The sequence below is a fragment of the Salmo trutta genome, chromosome 2, assembly GCF_901001165.1.
Source record: "Salmo trutta chromosome 2, fSalTru1.1, whole genome shotgun sequence".
Taxonomy (NCBI): domain Eukaryota; kingdom Metazoa; phylum Chordata; class Actinopteri; order Salmoniformes; family Salmonidae; genus Salmo; species Salmo trutta.
This window is the reverse complement of record NC_042958.1, coordinates 74,609,803-74,630,436: the sequence shown is the minus strand read 5'-3', so window position 1 is coordinate 74,630,436 and position 20,634 is coordinate 74,609,803. Positions and strand designations below refer to the sequence as shown.

At 41.5% G+C, this 20,634-nt stretch overlaps 1 protein-coding gene across 4 annotated transcripts in view; it reads right to left on the bottom strand.

Annotated features, from left to right (window-relative positions):
* Positions 1 to 20,634, bottom strand: part of LOC115162910 (cadherin-23) — a 712,130-nt gene that overhangs the window by 391,247 nt on the left and 300,249 nt on the right. For all 4 annotated transcript variants that reach the window (XR_003869666.1, XM_029714423.1, XM_029714440.1 and 1 more), the window contains exons 10-11: positions 15,576 to 15,688; positions 9,717 to 9,905 (exon numbers count right to left, since the gene is read on the bottom strand). Coding sequence is in view for 3 of the 4 variants with exons in the window: in XM_029714423.1 (XP_029570283.1) it covers positions 9,717 to 9,905; positions 15,576 to 15,688 (302 nt within the window). In the remaining variant the exon portion in view is untranslated. The remainder of the gene's footprint in view (positions 1 to 9,716; positions 9,906 to 15,575; positions 15,689 to 20,634) is intronic.

Here is a 20,634-nt window from a genome sequence, read left to right as displayed (position 1 = left end):
CCTCTCTCTTTCTCTCTCCCTCAGCCTCTCTCCCGCTACCCTCATCCCTCATTTTTTTCCCTCAACCTCTCACTTTGCATCTCTCTCACCCTCCCCCTCTCTCGGTCTGTATGTCTGCCTTATCTTTCACTTCACCGCCTGCCTGTACTCCATTAGTTATGCTACTTTTTCCGTACCTTCTTCCCTCTTTACCACCCCTTCTACCCCCTCTCCTCCTCCTTCTCTCCCTCCTTCTAGTTCTCTCTCCACTTAACTTGAAGTTATCTGTCAAATTCCATCCTGGCGGCTGTGGTGCTGGAATCAATCAGAGTTGACTAGCTTTCAGCTTATCTCAACCCAAGGTGATAGATTTTCCTTGTTAGCTATAATTTGATGCTCTATCCCATCTCTTCCAAAGCAAATTAAATTGTAGTTGAGTCGAATGGAGCTCCTGGTTTCAGGCTGCCGTGAGTGAGTGAGCAAGTGTGTGTGTGTGTAAGAAGACTGTGTGTGTGTGTTTGGGAGTTAGAAAGAGTGTGTCAAATCCGATCAAAGCTTATTTGTCACATGCGCCGAATACAACAGGTGTAGACTTTACCATGAAATGATTGCTAACGAGCCCTTCCCAATGATGCAGAGTTAAAAAATAATCATACAAATAAATAGTAACACAAGAGGAATAAAATACACAAGAATGAAGCTTTATACAGGTAGTACCAGTACTAAATCAATGTGCAGGGGTATGAGGTATTTGAGGTAGATACTATATGAATATGAAGGCAGGTTAAAGTGACTAGGCATCAGGATAGATAAAGAGAGTAAAATAAAGAACAGAGTAGCATCAGCATATGATGAGTGTAAATGTGTATGTGTTTATGTCATCAAGGCAGACGGTGGCCACTTGATTACTACATGATTCCATACAGTGCCTTGCAAAAGTATTCATCCCCCTTGGCATTTTTCCTATTTTGTTGCATTACAATCTGTAATTGAAATTGATTTTTATTTGGATTTCAGGTAATGGACATACACAAAATAGTCCAAATTGGTGAAAAAAAATAAAAAATGTTTAAAAAAATTCTAACCGGGAAAGTGGTGCATGCGTATGTATGTACCCCTTTTGCTATGAAGCCACTAAATAAGATTTGGTGCAACCAATTACCTTCAGAAGTCACATAATTAGTTAAATAAAGTCCACCTGTGTGCAATCTAAGTGTCACATGATCTCAGTATATATACACCTGTTCTGAAAGGCCCCAGTCTGCAACACCACTAAGCAAGGGGTACCACCAAGCAAGTGGCACCATGAAGACCAAGGAGCTCTCCAAACAGGTCAGGGACAATGTTGCGGAGAAGTACAGATCAGGGTTGGGTTATACAAAAAGATCAGAAACTTTGAACATCCCACGGGGCACCGTTAAATCCATTATTAAAAAATGGAAAGAATATGTTACCACAACAAACCTGCCAAGAGAGGGCCTCCCACCAAAACTCAGACAAGGCAAAGAGGGCATTAATCAGAGGCAACAAAGAGACTAAAGATAACCCTGAAGGAGCTGCAAAGCTCCACAGGGGAAATTGGAGTATCTGTCCATAGAACCACTTTAAGTCATACACTCCACAGAGCTGGGCTTTACGGAAGAGTGTGCAGAAAAAAAAGCCATTACTTAAAGAAATAAGCAAACATGTTTGGTGTTCATCAAAAGGCATGTGGGAGACTCCCCAAACATATGGAAGAAGTTACTCTGGCCAGATGAGAATAAAATTGAGCTTTTTGGCCATCAAGGAAAATGCAATGTTTGGCGCAAACCCAACACCTCTCGTCACCCCGAGAACACTACCCCCACAGTGAAGCATGGTTGTGGCAGTGTCATGCTGTGGGGATGTTTTTCATCGGCAGGGACTTGCAGCTGTAATTGCTGCAAAAGGTGGCTCTACAAAGTATTGTCTTTGGGGTGGGTGAATAGTTATGCACACTCAAGTTTTCAGTTTTTTGTCTTATTTCTTGTTTGTTTCACAAGAAATAAATATTTTGCATCTTCAAAGTGATAGGCATGTTGTGTAAATCAAATGATACAAACCCCCCCAAAAATCTATTTTAATTCCAGGTTGTAAGGCAACAAAATAGGAAAAATGCCAAGGGGGTGAATACTTTTGCAAGCCACTGTACACATTCATTACTATGGGAATGCTGGAGATCGAATTTGAATATTTAAACACTGTTGCAATGTCGGAGACAGATGGCAAGGTTTATACAAATCTCCACTGTTGAAAACAAAATGTTAGTCTAAATGAAATGTGAGATAATGTCTAGATGCTTTTTATAGTGGAGTTTATAATTTGTCTGGCTGGGCTGATGAGACAGTGGATTGCGCAGGCAGATGGAATAGAGTAAATAGGCTTTTTAACATCATAGATTTAGCCGGTGGTAACTTGTGGAACAGACACCGGCTGGAATGTTCTTTAAACCAATCAGCATTCAGGATTAGACCCACCCGTTGTCTAAGGATTTATTAATTCATCTTATGCTACTCAAATAGAAATAACTTACATTTTTACTTATTGCACATGTTACTGAAATGGTTGTTCAATTTTAGATGTTTAAGGCACTCTCATACCTTAGTCTTCCCAACCCTGGCAGTCATTCTGAATGTAGGTTGCGGTTGAATAAAAATTCTAAATGTTGGTTATCCCCACTCTTGCTCGATTCCAATAGGAATTACACATCACTTTGCAAGCCATCATAATGTGACTTGCAGGCCTGATGTGGTTTGTAAACAAGGAGTTTCAGACCACTTTATTAGGATAAAACTAGGCCATTAAAAGAAGACCTTATAAACTACATTCAGTTGGGAACTCACTTGGTGAAGGCCACCGGACTGAATATTGAATGAATTCTACAACCATCTCTCTGTCACTAGCAAACACAGTCATGGGTGGTACTGGTAACTCTAATATTCACTAAAAAGGCTCCCTGGAAAATATGCAAATAAGGTTCAACACCCTACAGCAGGGCTATTCAAATCCAGTCCTGGAAGGCCAAAACATTTTTGGTTTGGGATTTTTGTATGGTTCGTCAAAGAACCATCCCATGTATAGACGGGTTGGTTGTTCAGAAACAAAACCGATGTGTGCACAACTATGGGGCAAAACAGACACCATTGACTGTTGACAACATGTAAACTCTATCTAGTCTCCAAATGTTTATTGAAAACATAAATACATTTGCACAATGAGCACTTGTCTCTCAAATACATCGCTACAGTTGTTGGTTAGCTACTGTATCTAGCAAATGTTTGCCATATTAGCATAGACATGCTGAGAAACGCTGCCTGCCTGTCTGTCTCGTCCTGACCCCCGACCCCTACACATTCATTACTATTGACAGCTGGAGATCGAATTTGAATATTGAAACAATGTTGTAAATGTCGGAGAGACATGGATTACAAGCAACATTTGCACTGAGCTAAAGGGTAGAGCAGCTGCTTTCAAGGAGCGGGACTCTAACCCAGAAGCTTATAGGAAATCCCGCTATGCCCTTCGACAAACCATCAAACAGGTAAAGCATCAATACAGGACTAAGATCGAATCGTACTACAACGGCTCCGACGCTCGTTGGATGTGGCAGGGCTTGCAAACTATTACAGACTGCAAAGGGAAGCACAGCCGAGAGCTGCCCAGTGACATGAGCCTACCAGAGGAGCAAAATAACTTCTATGCTCGCTTCGAGGCATGTAACACTGAAACATGCATGAGAGCATCAGCTGTTACGGACGACTGTGTGATCATGCTCTCCGCAGCCGATGTGAGTAAGACCTTTAAACAGGTCAATATTCACAAGGCCGCTGGCCAGACGGATGACCAGGACTTGTACTCCGAGCATGCACTGACCAACTGGCAAGTGTCTTCACTGACATTTTCAACCTCTCCCTGTCTGAGTCTGTAATACCAACATGTTTCAAGCAGACCACCATAGTCCCTGTGCCCAAGAACACTAAGTTAACCTGCCTAAATGACTACCGACCTGAAGCACTCACGTCTGTAGCCATGAAATGCTTTGAAAGGCTGGTCATGGCTCACATCAACACCATTATCCCAGAAACCCTAGACCCACTCCAATTTGCATACCGCCTCAACAGATCCACAGATGATGCAATCTCAATCGCACTCCAAACTGCCCTTTCCCACCTGGACAAAAGGAACACCTATGTATGTGAGGATGATGTCCATCAACTACAGCTCAGCTTTCAACACCATAGTCCCCTCCAAGCTAGGACCCTGGGACTGAACACCTCCCTCTGCAACTGGATCCTCCCAGGTGGTGAGGGTTGGCAACAGTATCTCCGCCACGCTGACCCTCAACACGGGGGCCCCTCAGGCATGTGTGCTTAGTCCCCTACTGTACTCCCATGACTGTGTGGCCACACACGACTCCAACATCATCATCAAGTTTGCTGACGACACTACGGTGGTAGGTCTGATCACCGGCGACGATGAGACAGCCTATAGGGAGAATGTCAGTGACCTTACAGTGTGGTGCTGGAATAACAACCTCATCCTCGACGTCAATAAGACCAAGGAGCTGATCTTGGACTACGGGAAATGAGGGGGCGAGCACACCCCTATCCACATCGACGGGGCTGCAGTGGAGCGGGTCGATAGCTCTACAGCTGTACCATTGAGAGCATCTTGACTGGCTACATCACTGCTTAGTATGACAATACACCACCCTCGATCGCATGGCGCTACAGATGGTGGTGTGGACAGACCAGTACATCACTGAGGCCGAGCTCTATATCAGGCGGTGTGAAAGGAAGGCCCCAAATCGGTAAAGACTCCATCCACCCAAGCCATAGACTGTTCTCTCTGTTTCTGCACAGTAAGCGGTACCGGTGTATCAAGTCTGACACCAACAAGCGCCTGAACAGCTTCTATCCCCAAGCCATAAGACTGCTAAATAGCTAACTAAATAGCTAACAAAATGACTACACAGACTATCTCAGTTGACCCTTGTATTTAATTTTAATTTTGTCTCTACAGTGGTTCCTCCTTTAAAAATTGTGTCATACTGCAGCACACCTTGCAGGCTGCTGCAGCATTCTATGGCACGCTATATAATTTGTCTGCCATTTTTTACGTTAATGCAAGTTAGTGCTAGTTTGACCACCAGAGGGCAACTTTGAGAAGCATTTGATAGTCTCCCATACTGGCATTAATAGATCATTTAAAACCTTTTTTTGTAATAACATAGTACATGGGATTGATTTTAAGAAATGTGGCTTAATTAATTTGATTAATATTATGGTGTTTCTATTCTGAGAAAAACGAAAACCTCAGGGTTTCTGTTAGGATGGAATGGAAAATACTGTGCTGTACAATGTGACGATCGGTAGTAGACTACAGCATAAGAGGAAAATCTAAGGGGCATAACATTTCCACACCCTAATTGTAGTGTAACCAATACTCATTTTGCCTATGGTAGGCCTACAGTATATACAATATATTTTTTCCAATGACATGATTCTCCAGCAATAATTACATTTAGAGGATTGGATGATTCTAAACGAATATCTAAGGGGCATTTTCCGTTAGGGTCTTTGAGAATATGTAAGGGGCTTTTTTATAATTCTAAATGAATTAATAATAATAATAATCGCTTTGTTTAAAAAGTAATGATATTTTTGATATTTCGTTTTCATTTAAGCTAGAGTGACGAGAAAAAGGCAATTTTTGAACGTAGTGTGAGAAATTCTCACTAATTCGTAAATACAGCCAATTTCTTATTTAGAATTATTTATTTCTGGAGAAACCGAACTTGATAATTTAGCAGACATCACTTGCTAATATTCAGTCAACACATATATTTCTAGAATATCATGGAATATAATTGAACATTTTCCATTTCTCCATGCTTGTCTCAGAGCAGCGCGAAACGGTGCTGAAATAGACGTAATCTGAAAAAAGGCCAAAATAACACTGCTAACAGTGATGCTGTACAACATGCCCATGTTTGTTTGAAAGAGTATTTTCCAGTAATTAATTTGATTAATATTATGATGTTTCTATTCCAAGAAAAACAAAATCCCTCTGGGTTTCCGTAAGGACGGAATGGAAAATATGGCACTGTACAATATGATGGTCGGCAGTACAGTACTGGGCTATTTAGCTAAAGAATCCCTATATCATGCGGGCAGGGCACGCGGGAGACCGGGGTTCAATTCCTCAACAGGGAGGAAGGAGTAGGCTGTCCTTGTAAATAAGAATTTGTTCTAAACTGACTTGCCTAGTTAAATAAAGGTTACACTAAGAGCATAACATTTCTGCACCCTCATTTTTTTATTCTAGTCTAACCTATACCCAAACAGAGAATAAGTGAAAATAAAAATCTCTTTTGATTTATCAAGACCAGTCCCCATGCTTGTCTCAGAGCAGCGTGATACGGTGCTAAAATAGTTGTAGGCTTTTTCTTCAAATCCTATTGCTTTTAACTTCAATATTCTCTTTAAATAAAGAAGACCGACACCACTTTTAACAGCACATTACTCAACACTAGTGAGACTCATGTCGCCTACGGTAGGCCTACAGTATATCGAAAAATGTGACGTGACTCTCCGCCAATAATTACATATAGAGGATTGGAGGATTCTAAATTAAAACCAAAAGCCACCTCATGGGACTCCTGGTGGCGCCCGGCACGGGAATCGAACCTGCATCTGTAGCAACGCATTTTGTGCTGCGGGAGCCCCCATCCACTCCAGAGCCCCTATCCACAAAGTATCAAAATACAGAGAGGAGTTGGTAAAGGAATATTGTCCTGCTAATAGCCCATAATGGTGTCCAGGTCAGGATAACCAAAACATTTCTTTATTAAAGACTATAGGAAAGAATGTTGGTACTTATTTATTTTGATCCAAAGTGATTCACTCAGCTTTATGTAGGTGCCGGCTATATGACTCTGTCATCAACTTGATAATATATAACGATATTTTGGAGGTTATTTCGTTTTCAAAAAAATGAAAGAGAGCGATTGCAATCTGAATAAACACCAAAATAAAATTTGTTAAGGCCAAAACATTTATTTATGTTTTTAGAAGAAGAGAAATGCTGCGCCAATTGTGTGCCACCCATAAAGGCCTAAATGTAGCCCTGCTAATAGCCATAATGGCGCTGTACAATGTGACCGTGTGTTTGAAAGTGTATTTTCCAGTAAGCAACAATTTGTTTACCTTCCTTAGACAACTTTTTTTTCCAAAATGTATGCAATTCACTGATATTTATTCCCATAGTAATTCGTTATGGATCCATAACTAAATAAACATGAGTATTTTTATCATTATTTTATTAACAAAAGCATAAAGAACTTGATGAAGAGATACTGTACTGTTGTTTTGAGTTAGAAATCTAACACTTCAGAGTACTTAAGCATCGAATACATTGCAGGTAGGGGGATGTTCACACCTACAGTAGCCAGGCTATAAAGCGTCTATTGTCCTGCTAATTGGGCTACAAGTGTTTGAAAACCTGTTTTCAAAATGCCACCAGCTGTCCATCACTACCGTAAATAAAAGCACAGCATCTTGTTTACATCTTGTTTACATTCTTTATTGTAACCACAATGTCACAAATAATTTGTATCTACATTTCCAATTACTTTTAGTGTTCGGGATTAATTTGATTAATATTATAGTCTTTCTATTCCAAGGAAAACTAAAAACCCTCTGGGTTCCCGTTAGGACGGAACGGAAAATATGGAGCTGTACAACCTGACGGTTGGGAGTGCACCACTGGGCTATTTAGCTAAATAATCCAGTGTCCTGTGGGAAACAAATGTTCTACTTCTAGTCTAACCAAAACCCAAATGGAGATTCAGTGAAAATAAAAACCCCATTGATTTATTAAGACCAGTCCCCATGCTTGTCACAGAGCAGCGCAAAACGGTGCTAAATATTTGTCGGCTATTGCTTCTAACTTCAATATGCTCTTTAAATAAATAAGACCTACACCACATTTAACAACACATTACTCAACACAAGTGAGACTCATGTCGCCCACGGTAGGCGAAAAATATGACATGAGGATTGGAGGATTGGATGATATTTCTGTAATTCAGTGATATTTATTCACATAGTAAATCACTATGGATCCATAACTTAATAAACATCGGCATTTTGAAATACTTTTTTATCATTATTTTAATAATGAAAGCACAAAGATGCCATTATTCGTTACATTGTTTAAGTTTGAACATGCAGACTGGCACTAAGAACAGAACAGCGCGAATGATTCCCTAGTCAGCGCCATATTTAGTGCAATGCCCCTTAAATATTTTGGAAATGATTTCGCTTTCAAATCACGTAAAATTAGCAAGAAAAAGGCCATTCTTGAACATGGGGTGAGACATTGTTACTGATTTGTAAATAAAGCCAGTTTGCTATATATAATTATTTATTTCTGTTTTTAGAGGGAGAAAAACCAACAAACCTACAATCATCTGATGGGTCTCCCAATCGAGGACAGCACAGGTATTGACCCAGCATCTGTAGCAACATAGCTTGCACTGCTATGCAGTGTCCTAGACCATTGCGCCACTTAGGCACTGTACAATGTGACTGGTTGGGAGTGGCCTACAGTACTACAGTAAGAGCCTAACAAAATAAAATAATAAAAACCTTAGTGTAACAACAGTTTTAGTAAGTAATTCTGAAGTCGTGCACAATTATCAGTTTCTATTTAGGTTTATGTCTCCCATTCATTGTCAGAGACACAGTAGGACCCAAAAGCATAATAAGTGCTCTAACTCCCCCTTGCGCTGGTCTGGAGCTATGAATTGGTGATGCAGGGTACCGTACTAAACCACAAATTACCTCTAAGTCCCGCAGTGTAAGCTCACAACTTTTTAAAGGAGAAACCACTCACAGGGCCCTATAGACACTCACAGGGCCCTATAGACTGACACTCCAACACACACAAAAACACGCACTCCATAATTTGCTCACACACACATAATATGCACAGACATTTATACTTTCTCTACACAAACGCACACCCACTCACATACAATCGTCACATTAGCTGCTGCTACTCTGTTTATCATATATCCCGATGCTTAGTCACCTTACCCCTACACATATCTACCTGTATCACTCCAGTATCCCTGCACATTGTAAATAGGGTACTGGAACTGACTGACGCTTTATATAATTTAGTATGCTTACTTTTTCATTTTTTTTCATATTTCTTATTTTTATTTCTTGTGTGTTTTTGTTCTACCTTATGCTATTTTTAGTATTATATTGCAAGAAAGGCATTTCACTGTACTTGTGCATGTGACATTAAAACGTGAAACTTAACATTTTAAGAAGATACAACGAGCTGAAACAAGCCACCTACAATTCCATGCAAGGCAGCTTCTAGTCATTGTTGCTAGTTATCTAACGGTTCAAAATCATAACAAAGCACACCTTCCGTCCACATCGATGTGCGCGCATAATTTTTGGGACGTTGTTAGCCAACCCGTCTATGTCTCTTCAGAGACCCTAAAATGGGTTCCCCTATGACATTGCTCTCAAGAATCTTATTTGGTACCAACTTGCACCTTGACTTTTGTGTAGAGTGAATGTGGTCATGTCAGGTCTATTGACAGGTCTTATCACTGTCACTTCCATGTCAAACTGACACTGTCAAATATAGTGATACCGTTTATTTTAAGGAATGTATGATTGGTGATGGTGACCCACCTCATCCTTGTCCTCAGCCTGGATGAAGAGGGGTAGGGCGAAACCCACCTGGGCCAGCTCAGTGATACGCACTCGGTACTCGGAGCTGTTGAACTTGGGCGCATTGTCGTTCTTGTCAATCAGCAGGATGGTGAAGGTGGTCATCACCGAGGCATCCGTCGGGGTACGGTCATCATTCAACTCTGTGCCCTGAGGGAGGAATGGAGGAGGAGAAAGGGGGAAGGTAGGGAAGGAAGGAAGGAAGGAAGGGGGAGTATGGAAGGAGGACAGGCAGAGAAGGCAGGCGGATAAGTAGAAGTACAATCATTAATTTCCAGTGTGAACGAGAGAGCTAGAGAGAAAGATAGAGATACAGTATGTGGTAGGGAAAGGGGGAATTCATATCTTATAAATATATTACATTTTTTGGGGAAGATTGTCTTTATTTTGGTCTATGAATTTTCTCCTGGTTTGCTGTAATGGTTGATTTCAATTAAGGATAAAGATCAAGGTTGGAATATATTATCAAAAAAGATTTGATGGAATTCCCTACTCTCATCATAATACCAACGCTCTTAGAAAAAGGCTTCTAAAGGGTTCGTTGATGGATGAAAAGGTTATATCCGGAACCATATAAAGTGTTCTTCTAAAGGGATAAGCTGAAGAACCCTTTATGGTCACTCTCACTCTCGCACTCTCACTCTCGCACGCGCACACACACACACTAGGGATGGGAACGGTTAATCAAATATCCGGATATCTGAACGGACGTTAGTATTCAAAAACGTGTGAGAGTACTCATTTTTTTGTCGGCCTGTTTAAAGTAAAAATGAAATGTTACATTGTTACACACAAGGATATACAGATAACTGCCAAAATAATGGATACATAAGTAAATGAGGGATACAAAGTATATTAAAAGCAAGTGCTTCAACACAGGTGTGGTGCCTGAGTTAATTAAGTAATTAACATCCCATCATGCTTAGGGTCATGTATAAAAATGCTGGGCAGGCCATTGTTTTACCTACCATGGCTATGCCCCCGTAGGATGAAAATGCCCCCATCCACAGGACACGAGTGGTCACTGAATGGTTTGATGAGCATGAAAACGATGTAAATGATATACTATTGCCATCTCAGTCACCAGATCGCAACCCAATTGAACACGTATGGGAGATTCTGGAGCGGCGCATGAGACAATGTTTTCTACCACTATCAACAAAACACCAAATGATGGAATTTCTCATGGAACAATGGTGTCACACCCCTCCAATATAGTTCTAGACACTTGCAGAATCCATGCCAAGGTGCATTGAAGCTGTTCTGGCTCGTGGTGGCTCAACGCCATATTAAAACACTTTATGTTACAGGAGTTACCAAACCATGACATTTGAAATCCTAAAATTAATAAAACAACAAACTTTAGAATGTTGTGTTTATGTATGGCACATTGAGGTACTGCTGCTTTAAAAAATATATATATATATATTTAACATATATTTAACTAGGCAAGTCAGTTAAGAACAAATTCTTATTCACAATGACGGTCTACCCCGGCCAAACCCAGACAATGTTGGGTCAATTGTGTACCGGCCTATGGGACTCCCAATCACAGCCGGATGTGATACAGCCTGGATTCAAACCGGGGACTGTAGTAACGCCTTAGACCGGTGCTCCCGAGTGCATTGTTCACTATAGCCTACAGTTCTGAGGATGAACAAAGTGATTGCTTTATTTCTTTTTCTTTCATGGACTATGGGTTGCGTTTCACATGAAAAGACATTTTACTATCATTGCTAGCGCATTTAGCCCTCCGGTCAGCCTTGACAACAGTATTCTATTTTCCCCACTTCAAATAGCGATTATCCTACAGGCATGCACCAAGAGAGGGTCCACAAGACCTGACAGAGATCAATGCAAAACACTACTCAGAAAACCTTTTTTGAAACAGAATCAGTTCTATGATGGCGAACATTAGACTTCTCTTTTACTGTTGCTGTTAGCCTAGGCTACTGTTAGCCAAATGCTACCGCTATAGCACCCTGAAAACAACTGTGCTCTCTGTCTGATGTTGTGGCATTTACAGTGGGGGAAAAAAGTATTTGATCCCCTGCTGATTTTGTACGTTTGCCCACTGATAAAGAAAGGATCAGTCTATAATTTTAATGGTAGGTTTATTTGAACAGTGAGAGACAGAATAACAACAAAAATATCCAGAAAAACGCATGTCAAAAATGTTATAAATTTATTTGCATTTTAATGAGGGAAATATGTATTTGACCCCCTCTCAATCAGAAAGATTTCTGCCTCCCAGGTGTCTTTTATACAGGTAACGAGCTGAGATTAGGAGCACACTCTTAAAGGGAGTGCTCCTCACCGGAGCTTGTTACCTGTAAAAAATACATCTGTCCACAGAAGCAATCAATCAGATTCCAAACTCTCCACCATGGCCAAGACCAAAGAGCTCTCCAAGGATGTCAGGGACAAGATTGTAGACCTACACAAGGCTGGAATGGGCTACAAGACCATCGCCAAGCAGCTTGGTGAGAAGGTGACAACATTTGGTGTGATTATTCGCAAATGGAAGAAACACAAAAGAACTGTCAGTATCCCTCGGCCTGGGGCTCCATGCAAGATCTCACCTCGTGGGGTTGCAATGATCATGAGAATGGTGAGGAATCAGCCCAGAACTACACGGGAGGATCTTGTCAATGATCTCAAGGCAGCTGGGACCATAGTCACCAAGAAAACAATTGGTAACACACTACGCCGTGAAGGACTGAAATCCTGCAGCGCCCGCAAGGTCCCCCTGCTCAAGAATACGTATACATGCCCGTCTGAAGTTTGCCAATGAACATCTGAATGATTCAGAGGACAACTGGTGAAAGTGTTGTGGTCAGATGAGACCAAAATGGAGCTCTTTGGCATCAACTCAACTCGCCGTGTTTGGAGGAGGAGGAATGCTGCCTATGACCCCAAGAACACTATCTCCACCGTCAAACATGGAGGTGGAAACATTATGCTTTGGGGGTGTTTTTCTGCTAAGGGGACAGGACAACTTCACCGCATCAAAGGGACGATGGATGGGGCCATGTATCGTCAAATCTTGGGTGAGAACATCCTTCCCTCAGCCAGGGCATTGAAAATGGGTCGTGAATGGGTATTCCAGCATGACAATGACCCAAAACACACGGCCAAGGCAACAAAGGAGTGGCTCAAGAAGAAGCACATTAAGGTCCTGAAGTGGCCTAGCCAGTCTCCAGACCTTAACCTGTTAGGGTATAGGGGGCAGTATTTTCACAGCTGGATAAAAAAATGTACCCGATTTAATCTGGTTACTAATCCTACCCAGTAACTAGAATATGCATATACTTATTATATATGGATAGAAAACACCCTAAAGTTTCTAAAACTGTTTGAATGGTGTCTGTGAGTATAACATAACTCATTTGGCAGGCAAAACCCTGAGACAGATTCTGACAGGAAGTGGATACCTGATGTGTTGAATTGACTTTAAGCCTATGCCATTCAAAAACAAAGGGGCTGAGGAATGTTTTGGCACTTCCTATTGCTTCCACTAGATGTCACCAGCCTTTACAAAGTGTTTTGAGTCTTATACTGTGAGATCTGACCGAACAAGAGCCATGGAACGGTGATGGCCCATTAGACACCTGGCGCGCAAGTTCATGTTGGGTACTCTCGTTCCAATACGGTTTAAAAGAGAACGCAATCGTCCGCCTTGAATTTTATTCATGTTCTGGTTAAAAAAGGCACTAATGATTTATGCGATACAACGTTTGACATGTTTGAACGAACGTAAATATGTGAAGTGAAGTGAAGTGAAGTCCGGCTGGCTTAGATCATGTGCTAACAACACGGAGCTTTTTGGACATAAATGATGAGCTTTTTTGAACAAAACTACATTCGTTATGGACCTGGGATTCCTGGAAGTGACATCTGATGAAGACAATCAAAAGGTAATGGATTATTTACATAGTATTTTCGATTTTCGATTTTTGATCTCTCCAACATGGCGGTTAGTCTGTATCGCAAAGCGTATTTTTCTGGGCGCAGTGCTCAGATTATTGCAAAGTGTGATTTCCCAGTAAGGTTATTTTTAAATCTGGCAAGTCGATTACGTTCAAGAGATGTAAATCTATAATTCTTTGAATGACAATATAATATTTTACCAATGTTTTCTAATATTAATTAATTATTTTGTTGTCATGACTTGACTGCCGGTTATTGGAGGGAAACGATTTCCTGAACATCAACGCCATAGTAAAACGCTGTTTTTGGATATAAATATGAACTTGATAGAACTAAAAATGCATGCATTGTCTAACATAATGTCCTAGGAGTGTCATCTGATGGAGATTGTAAAAGGTTAGTGCATAATTTTAGCTGATTTTATGGTTTTGGTGACGCCTGTCTTTGAATCGACAATACACTACACACAGCTATTGTCAATGTACTCTCCTAACATAACCTAACTTTATGCTTTCGCCGTAAAACCTTTTTGAAATCGGACAACGTGGTTAGATTAAGGAGATGTTTATCTTTCAAAGGGTGTAAGTTAGTTGTATGTTTGAGAAATTAGAATTTTGACATTTATTTGGTTTCAAATTTGCCGCTCTTGAAATGCACCTGCTGTTGATAGGGTGCGCCACGGGTGGCACGCTAACGTCCCACATAGCCCCAAGAAGTTAATCCCATAGAAAATCTGTGGAGGGAGCTGAAGGTTCGAGTTGCCAAACGTCAGCCTCGACACCTTAATGACTTGGAGAAGATCTGCAAAGAGGAGTGCGACAAAATCCCTCCTGAGATGTGTGCAAACCTGGTGGCCAACTACAAGAAACGTCTGACCTCTGTGATTGCCAACAAGGGTTTTGCCACCAAGTACTAAGTCATGTTTTGCAGAGGGGTCAAATACTTATTTCCCTCATTAAAATGCAAATCATTTTATAACATTTTTGACATGCATTTTTCTGGATTTTTTGTTGTTATTCTGTCTCTCAGTGTTCAAATAAACCTACCATTAAAATTATAGACTGATCATTTCTTTGTAAGTGGGCAAATGTACAAAATGAGCAGGGGATCAAATACTTTTTCCCCCCAATGTAACATCATTTTGATTGGGAAAGCGAATAGAGTATTATTATTTATTTTTTAATATTCGGATATTCCACCCAAAAATATTTGATTATTTTATAGTAAAATAATTTCAAATACTCATCTCTAACACACACATGTTCGAAACACAGTTCAAAACACAAAAAACAACACCGTTTGTCTGATCCTGAATCTTTTTTGTACAGGTCATCTATCTATTTGTGAGTCTAAAGCAGACTACAGGTTCTGGTAGAAAGCAGTCATCAACTAGCCTCGTACAGTCACACTGATCTCGCGAGGTTAGATAAATATGTTTAGTAAAACATATTTATGTAAGCTCGTGAGATCAGTGTGATAGTACGAGGCTAATCATCAACATTCACTCTGACAAAACTGGCCTTTTACCACAAATCCCTCCACCTGTTCCCCACTCTGAAATTGATAAGAACATCTTCTATTCCTTCATCATCCCAGGTTGTTCCCAAGGAAGACTAGCTGTTCTCTGTCATAACATGCCTCAGGTTGGGGTGATGAAATGCACACCTGGAAGATTATACCTCACCTCCCAATGCCTTGAATTAAGTATTGATGATGTATTCTATACTGTACCAGCATACTGTATTCAGAATGTATGTACTGTATGTAACTGTGAGGGTTTACAACTAAATAAAATGCAGAGTTGGTAGTGTAGCTATATATGCTCAGTTTAGGTCTCTCATTACTCCCAGGCCTAAACACAAACACAGACAGACAGACAGACAGACAGACCTTGACGGTTAGAGTGAATCCGGATGAGTAGAGGGGGTTCTCTCTGTCCAGCTGTCCATTCACCGTCAAAGAGCCACTGATGTAGGCCAGAGCAAAGATGCTGTTGGTGTTGCCTGGAGGAATGAGAAGAGAGGCGGAAAGAGGAAAAGGAGAGAGGTGAGAAGGTAGGAAAGGAAGGAGAGAGAGAGAGAAGGATATTAAAGTAGAGGGTGAGACAGAGAAGGGAAGTGATGGGGGAGAGGGAGAGAGAGTCAGTGATCCTCATCAGGTAAATTATTAAACATGCCTATTGGGTAGAGGTATCCGTAGGACTAGTCGGACAGGTGGAGGTGCTCTATGAAGTGTTTGTGTGTGTGTGTGCGTGCGTGCGTGCGTCAGTCGTGTGTGTGTGTGTGTATGAAATATGTGTGTGTGACGGAGTGTCTTATATAATACAGTGGCTGGCCCATGCTATAGCACTATCTCTCTACCAGTCCAGGGCTCCCCTCTGACCTCTGTCCACCTGCATCTTTTTATCTAATTTGTGAGTCTGCTCTCTGCTCTTCACCTCTACTTCCACCATCAGCCTCTTAATTTCTTCCATGGTCCTGTGTGGGTCAGTTGGTAAAGCATGGCACTTACAACACCATGGTTGTGGGTTTTATTCCATATGAAAATGTATGCATGCAGTACTGTAAGCCGCTTTGGCTAAAAGTATCTGCTAAATGGTCAAAAGTAGTGCACTATGTAGGGAATAGGGTGCTTATTTGGGACTCATAACATTGTGTTGACTGCTTTCAATCCACTAGAACAATTTCAGTGTGTGTATCTCTATCTTCCACAAACTGTATCTCTATCTAGCTCTCTCGTTCACACTGGAAATTAATTACTGCACTTCTACTTATCCGCCTGCCTTCTCTGCCCATCCTCCTTCCATACTATCCAATCTACCCCTTTTTTTATACTAATTAGGAAACCAAAATTGGTACTGTGAAAGTTTTCATAACACAAAAACTCTCCAGTCGTGCTGATGATTATAAAATATTTCTATAAAACATTTGCCTGATGTTGCAAGAATGTTCCTGGAAATAACATTTAATCTGTCTTTAAAGGTTCCCAGAATGTTTCATTCGGTTGTGGGAATAGTTTGGTGAGAACATTGTGGGGACATCACAAAATATATACTGCTCAAAAAAATAAAGGAAACACTTAAACAACACAATGTAACTCCAAGTCAATCACACTTCTGTGAAATCAAACTGTCCACTTAAAGGGAACACTGATTGACAATACATTTCACATGCTGTTGTGCAAATGGGATAGACAACAGGTGTAAATTATAGGCAATTAGCAAGACACCCCCAATAAAGGAGTGGTTCTGCAGGTGGTGACCACAGACCACTTCTCAGTTCCTATGCTTCCTGGCTGATGTTTTGGTCGCTTTTGGATGCTGGCGGTGCTTTCACTCTAGTGGTAGCATGAGACGGAGTCTACAACCCACACAAGTGGCTCAGGTAGTGCAGCTCATCCAGGATGGCACATCAATGCGAGCTGTGGCAAGAAGGTTTGCTGTGTCTGTCAGCGTAGTGTCCAGAGAATGGAGGTGCTACCAGGAGACAGGCCAGTACATCAGGAGACGTGGAGGAGGCCGTAGGAGGGCAACAACCCAGCAGCAGGACCGCTACCTCCGCCTTTGTGCAAGGAGGAGCAGGAGGAGCACTGCCAGAGCCCTGCAAAATGACCTCCAGCAGGCCACAAATGTGCATGTGTCTACTCAAACGGTCAGAAACAGACTCCATGAGGGTGGTATGAGGGCCTGACGTCCACAGGTGGGGGTTGTGCTTACAGCCCAACACCGTGCAGGACGATTGGCATTTGCCAGAGAACACCAAGATTGGCAAATTCGCCACTGGTGCCCTGTGCTCTTCACAGATGAAAGCAGGTTCACACTGAGCACATGTGACAGACGTGACAGAGTCTGGAGATGCCGTGGAGAACGTTCTGCTGCCTGCAACATCCTCCAGCATGACCGGTTTGGCGGTGGGTCAGTCATGGTGTGGGGTGGCATTTCTTTGGGGGGCCGCACAGCCCTCCATGTGCTCGCCAGAGGTAGCCTGACTGCCATTAGGTACCGAGATGAGATCCTCAGACCCCTTGTGAGACCATATGCTGGTGCGGTTGGCCCTGGGTTCCTCCTAATGCAAGAAAATGCTAGACCTCATGTGGCTGGAGTGTGTCAGCAGTTCCTGCAAGAGGAAGGCATTGATGCTATGGACTGGCCCGCCCGTTCCCCAGACCTGAATCCAATTGAGCACATCTGGGACATCATGTCTCGCTCCATCCACCAACGCCACGTTGCACCACAGACTGTCCAGGAGTTGGCGGATGCTTTAGTCCTGGTCTGGGAGGAGATCCCTCAGGAGACCATCCGCCACCTCATCAGGAGCATGCCCAGGCGTTGTAGGGAGGTCATACAGGCACGTGGAGGCCACACACACTACTGAGCCTCATTTTGACTAGTTTTAAGGACATTACATCAAAGTTGGATCAGCCTGTAGTGTGGTTTTCGACTTTAATTTTGAGTGTGACTCCAAATCCAGACCTCCATGGGTTGATAAATTGGATTTCCATTGATTATTTTTGTGTGATTTTGTTGTCAGCACATTCAACTATGTAAAGAAAAAAGTATTTAATAAGATTATTTCATTCATTCAGATCTAGGATGTGTTATTTTAATGTTCCCTTAATTTTCTTGAGCAATGTATATTCCCAAAACACAAAAACTACCCAGTTGTGCGGATGATTCTATGATTCTAAAAAGCATTCACCTTCAACAATATTCAACAATGTTCCCAGACAGGGCCACTCCTGGAATTTCTGCCGCACTTGGCGAGACAAGAAATTGCCGCCCCTACAAGAATCGTCCCGGTAAGCAAAATGACATTGAAATTATACGTATTTTTCCAGACGTTGAAGTTTGGTTCATTTTCGGTTCTGAATGAATGTTGAAAATATGTAATTTATAGATGTCTATGATTGGTTTAGATTTGGTCCGGACCAAAAAACTACATCCGTGGAAATAAAGGCTGGTCTGGACTGCACCAAAAAAATACGTCCAAAAGGCGTTAGCGTTGGTCCGTGCTTACTGAGGACTGGAGTTGCCCATCCCTGGCTTACAGCTCCCCATGAAATGTAAAAATAAAGACGTCCAAAAGACGTCAACGTCGGTCCGTGCTTACTGGGGTGTAGCCTACCATGTCGGCCCGCAATGGAATTGTATGAATGCCCATCCATGTGATAGGCCCACCATTTGTAAAACAGGCCATTGCATTGGCTTTATTAGTCCTGATTCCTGTGACTAATCAATTTAGCTATTTTAAGCTCTGAATAGCAGCCACTCAACTTTATCAGGAGGAGTTATCCTGAGCCTATTTGTAATGTGCTTACACAGCGGGAAATGCAGAAGTATTTTCTTTTTGCTATGATCAGCTCTTAAAAAATGTACAAATACAAACTTGAAACCACTGATCATGACAATTTAGCCCACGGGGTGAAACTACTGGACAGCAGTTGTGAGTAGCCTGATTTTCCATTCCATATTGTCCATTTTACTTTGACCTGTCCTGTTTTTAGGATATTTTATATGTTTGTTAACATGTCAGCACATTTATTATTTGACTGGGCGCCATTTACGTTAGGCTATTTGATCGGAGAAACTGCATCATGTAAAACTTTTCATTACATTATCATACATTTTATCTCCAGCCTGTAGGCTACAGAAAAGGCCACACTCTTTCTATCATATGCTATTTCTGCTACATATTTTATGCTAGATAATTTTTTGGGGACGGAACGTTGGTGGAGCGGTGCAGCGATGCGTCTCTCCAACAGCACCCTGGAGAGACGTGCTGGGAATGGGAAAGATAAATATTTTGCCTCCCTGCCTTTGACAAAGTGGGCACTGCTTATCATAGGGCACTCACTTACAAAGCCCATATGCCACTGGTTGAGAGAAATTGTCATTGTTTTTGGCAAGAATTATGTGAGGTTTTGTGTTATTGGAGGTGCGTCTTATTCACTTTAGCTCAGAAAATGCCTCCATAGGCGGCCGCCTAATCCGGCCTAATGGTCCAGCCCTGTTCCTAGAACACAGTCTGTTCTTTATAGGTATCCAGAATGTTTCTTTCGATTGTGGGAACATTGTGGGTATATGACAAGGTTCCCAAAACACTAAAACTGTCCAGTTTTGCTGACATTTATATCAGGGTGCATAAAACATTCCTTTGATGTTGCAAGAATGTTGACACAACAGCCTTTCTGCGTTTGGAAAGGTTCCCTTAACATTTAATTCAGTTGTGGGAACAGTGTGGGTACATTACAAGAGATAGGTTCCCAAAACAAAAAATATGATCATTTGTGATGACATTCATACAATGTTCAAGTTAGGTCGAACAGGACATTCCGTTAAAGTGGAAAGAATATGTAGTTGTTACTTACATTTTTGGAATTAATAATACCCATTGCTTCTTCAAGAATATAACTTCTGCATTTGGAAATGATTCTGACCCCTTTACCTTTTCCACATTTTGTTACGTTATTAAGGCTTATTATAAAATTGCTCAAATTGTTTTTTTCCCTCTTCAATCTACACACAATACCCTATAATGACAAAATAAAAACTGTTTTTTAAACATTTTGGTAAATTTATTAAAAATAAATAACTGAAATATATCATTTACATAAGTATTCAGACCCTTTACTCAGTACTTTGTTAAAGCACCTTTGGCAGCGATTAGAGCCTTGAGTCTTCTTGGGTATGATGCTACAAGCTTGGCATAACTGTATTTTGGGAGTTTCTCCCATTCTTCTCTGCAGATCCTCTCAAGCTCTGTCAGGTTGGATGGGGAGCGTTACTGCAGAGTTATTTTCACTGTCTCTCCAGAGATGTTCGATCAGGTTTAAGTCTGAGCTCTGGCTGGGCCACTTAAGGACATTCAGAGACTTGTCCCGAAGCCACTCCAGTGTGGTCTTGGTTGTGCGCTTAGGGTCATTGTTCTGTTGGAAGGTGAACCAAGGCCCA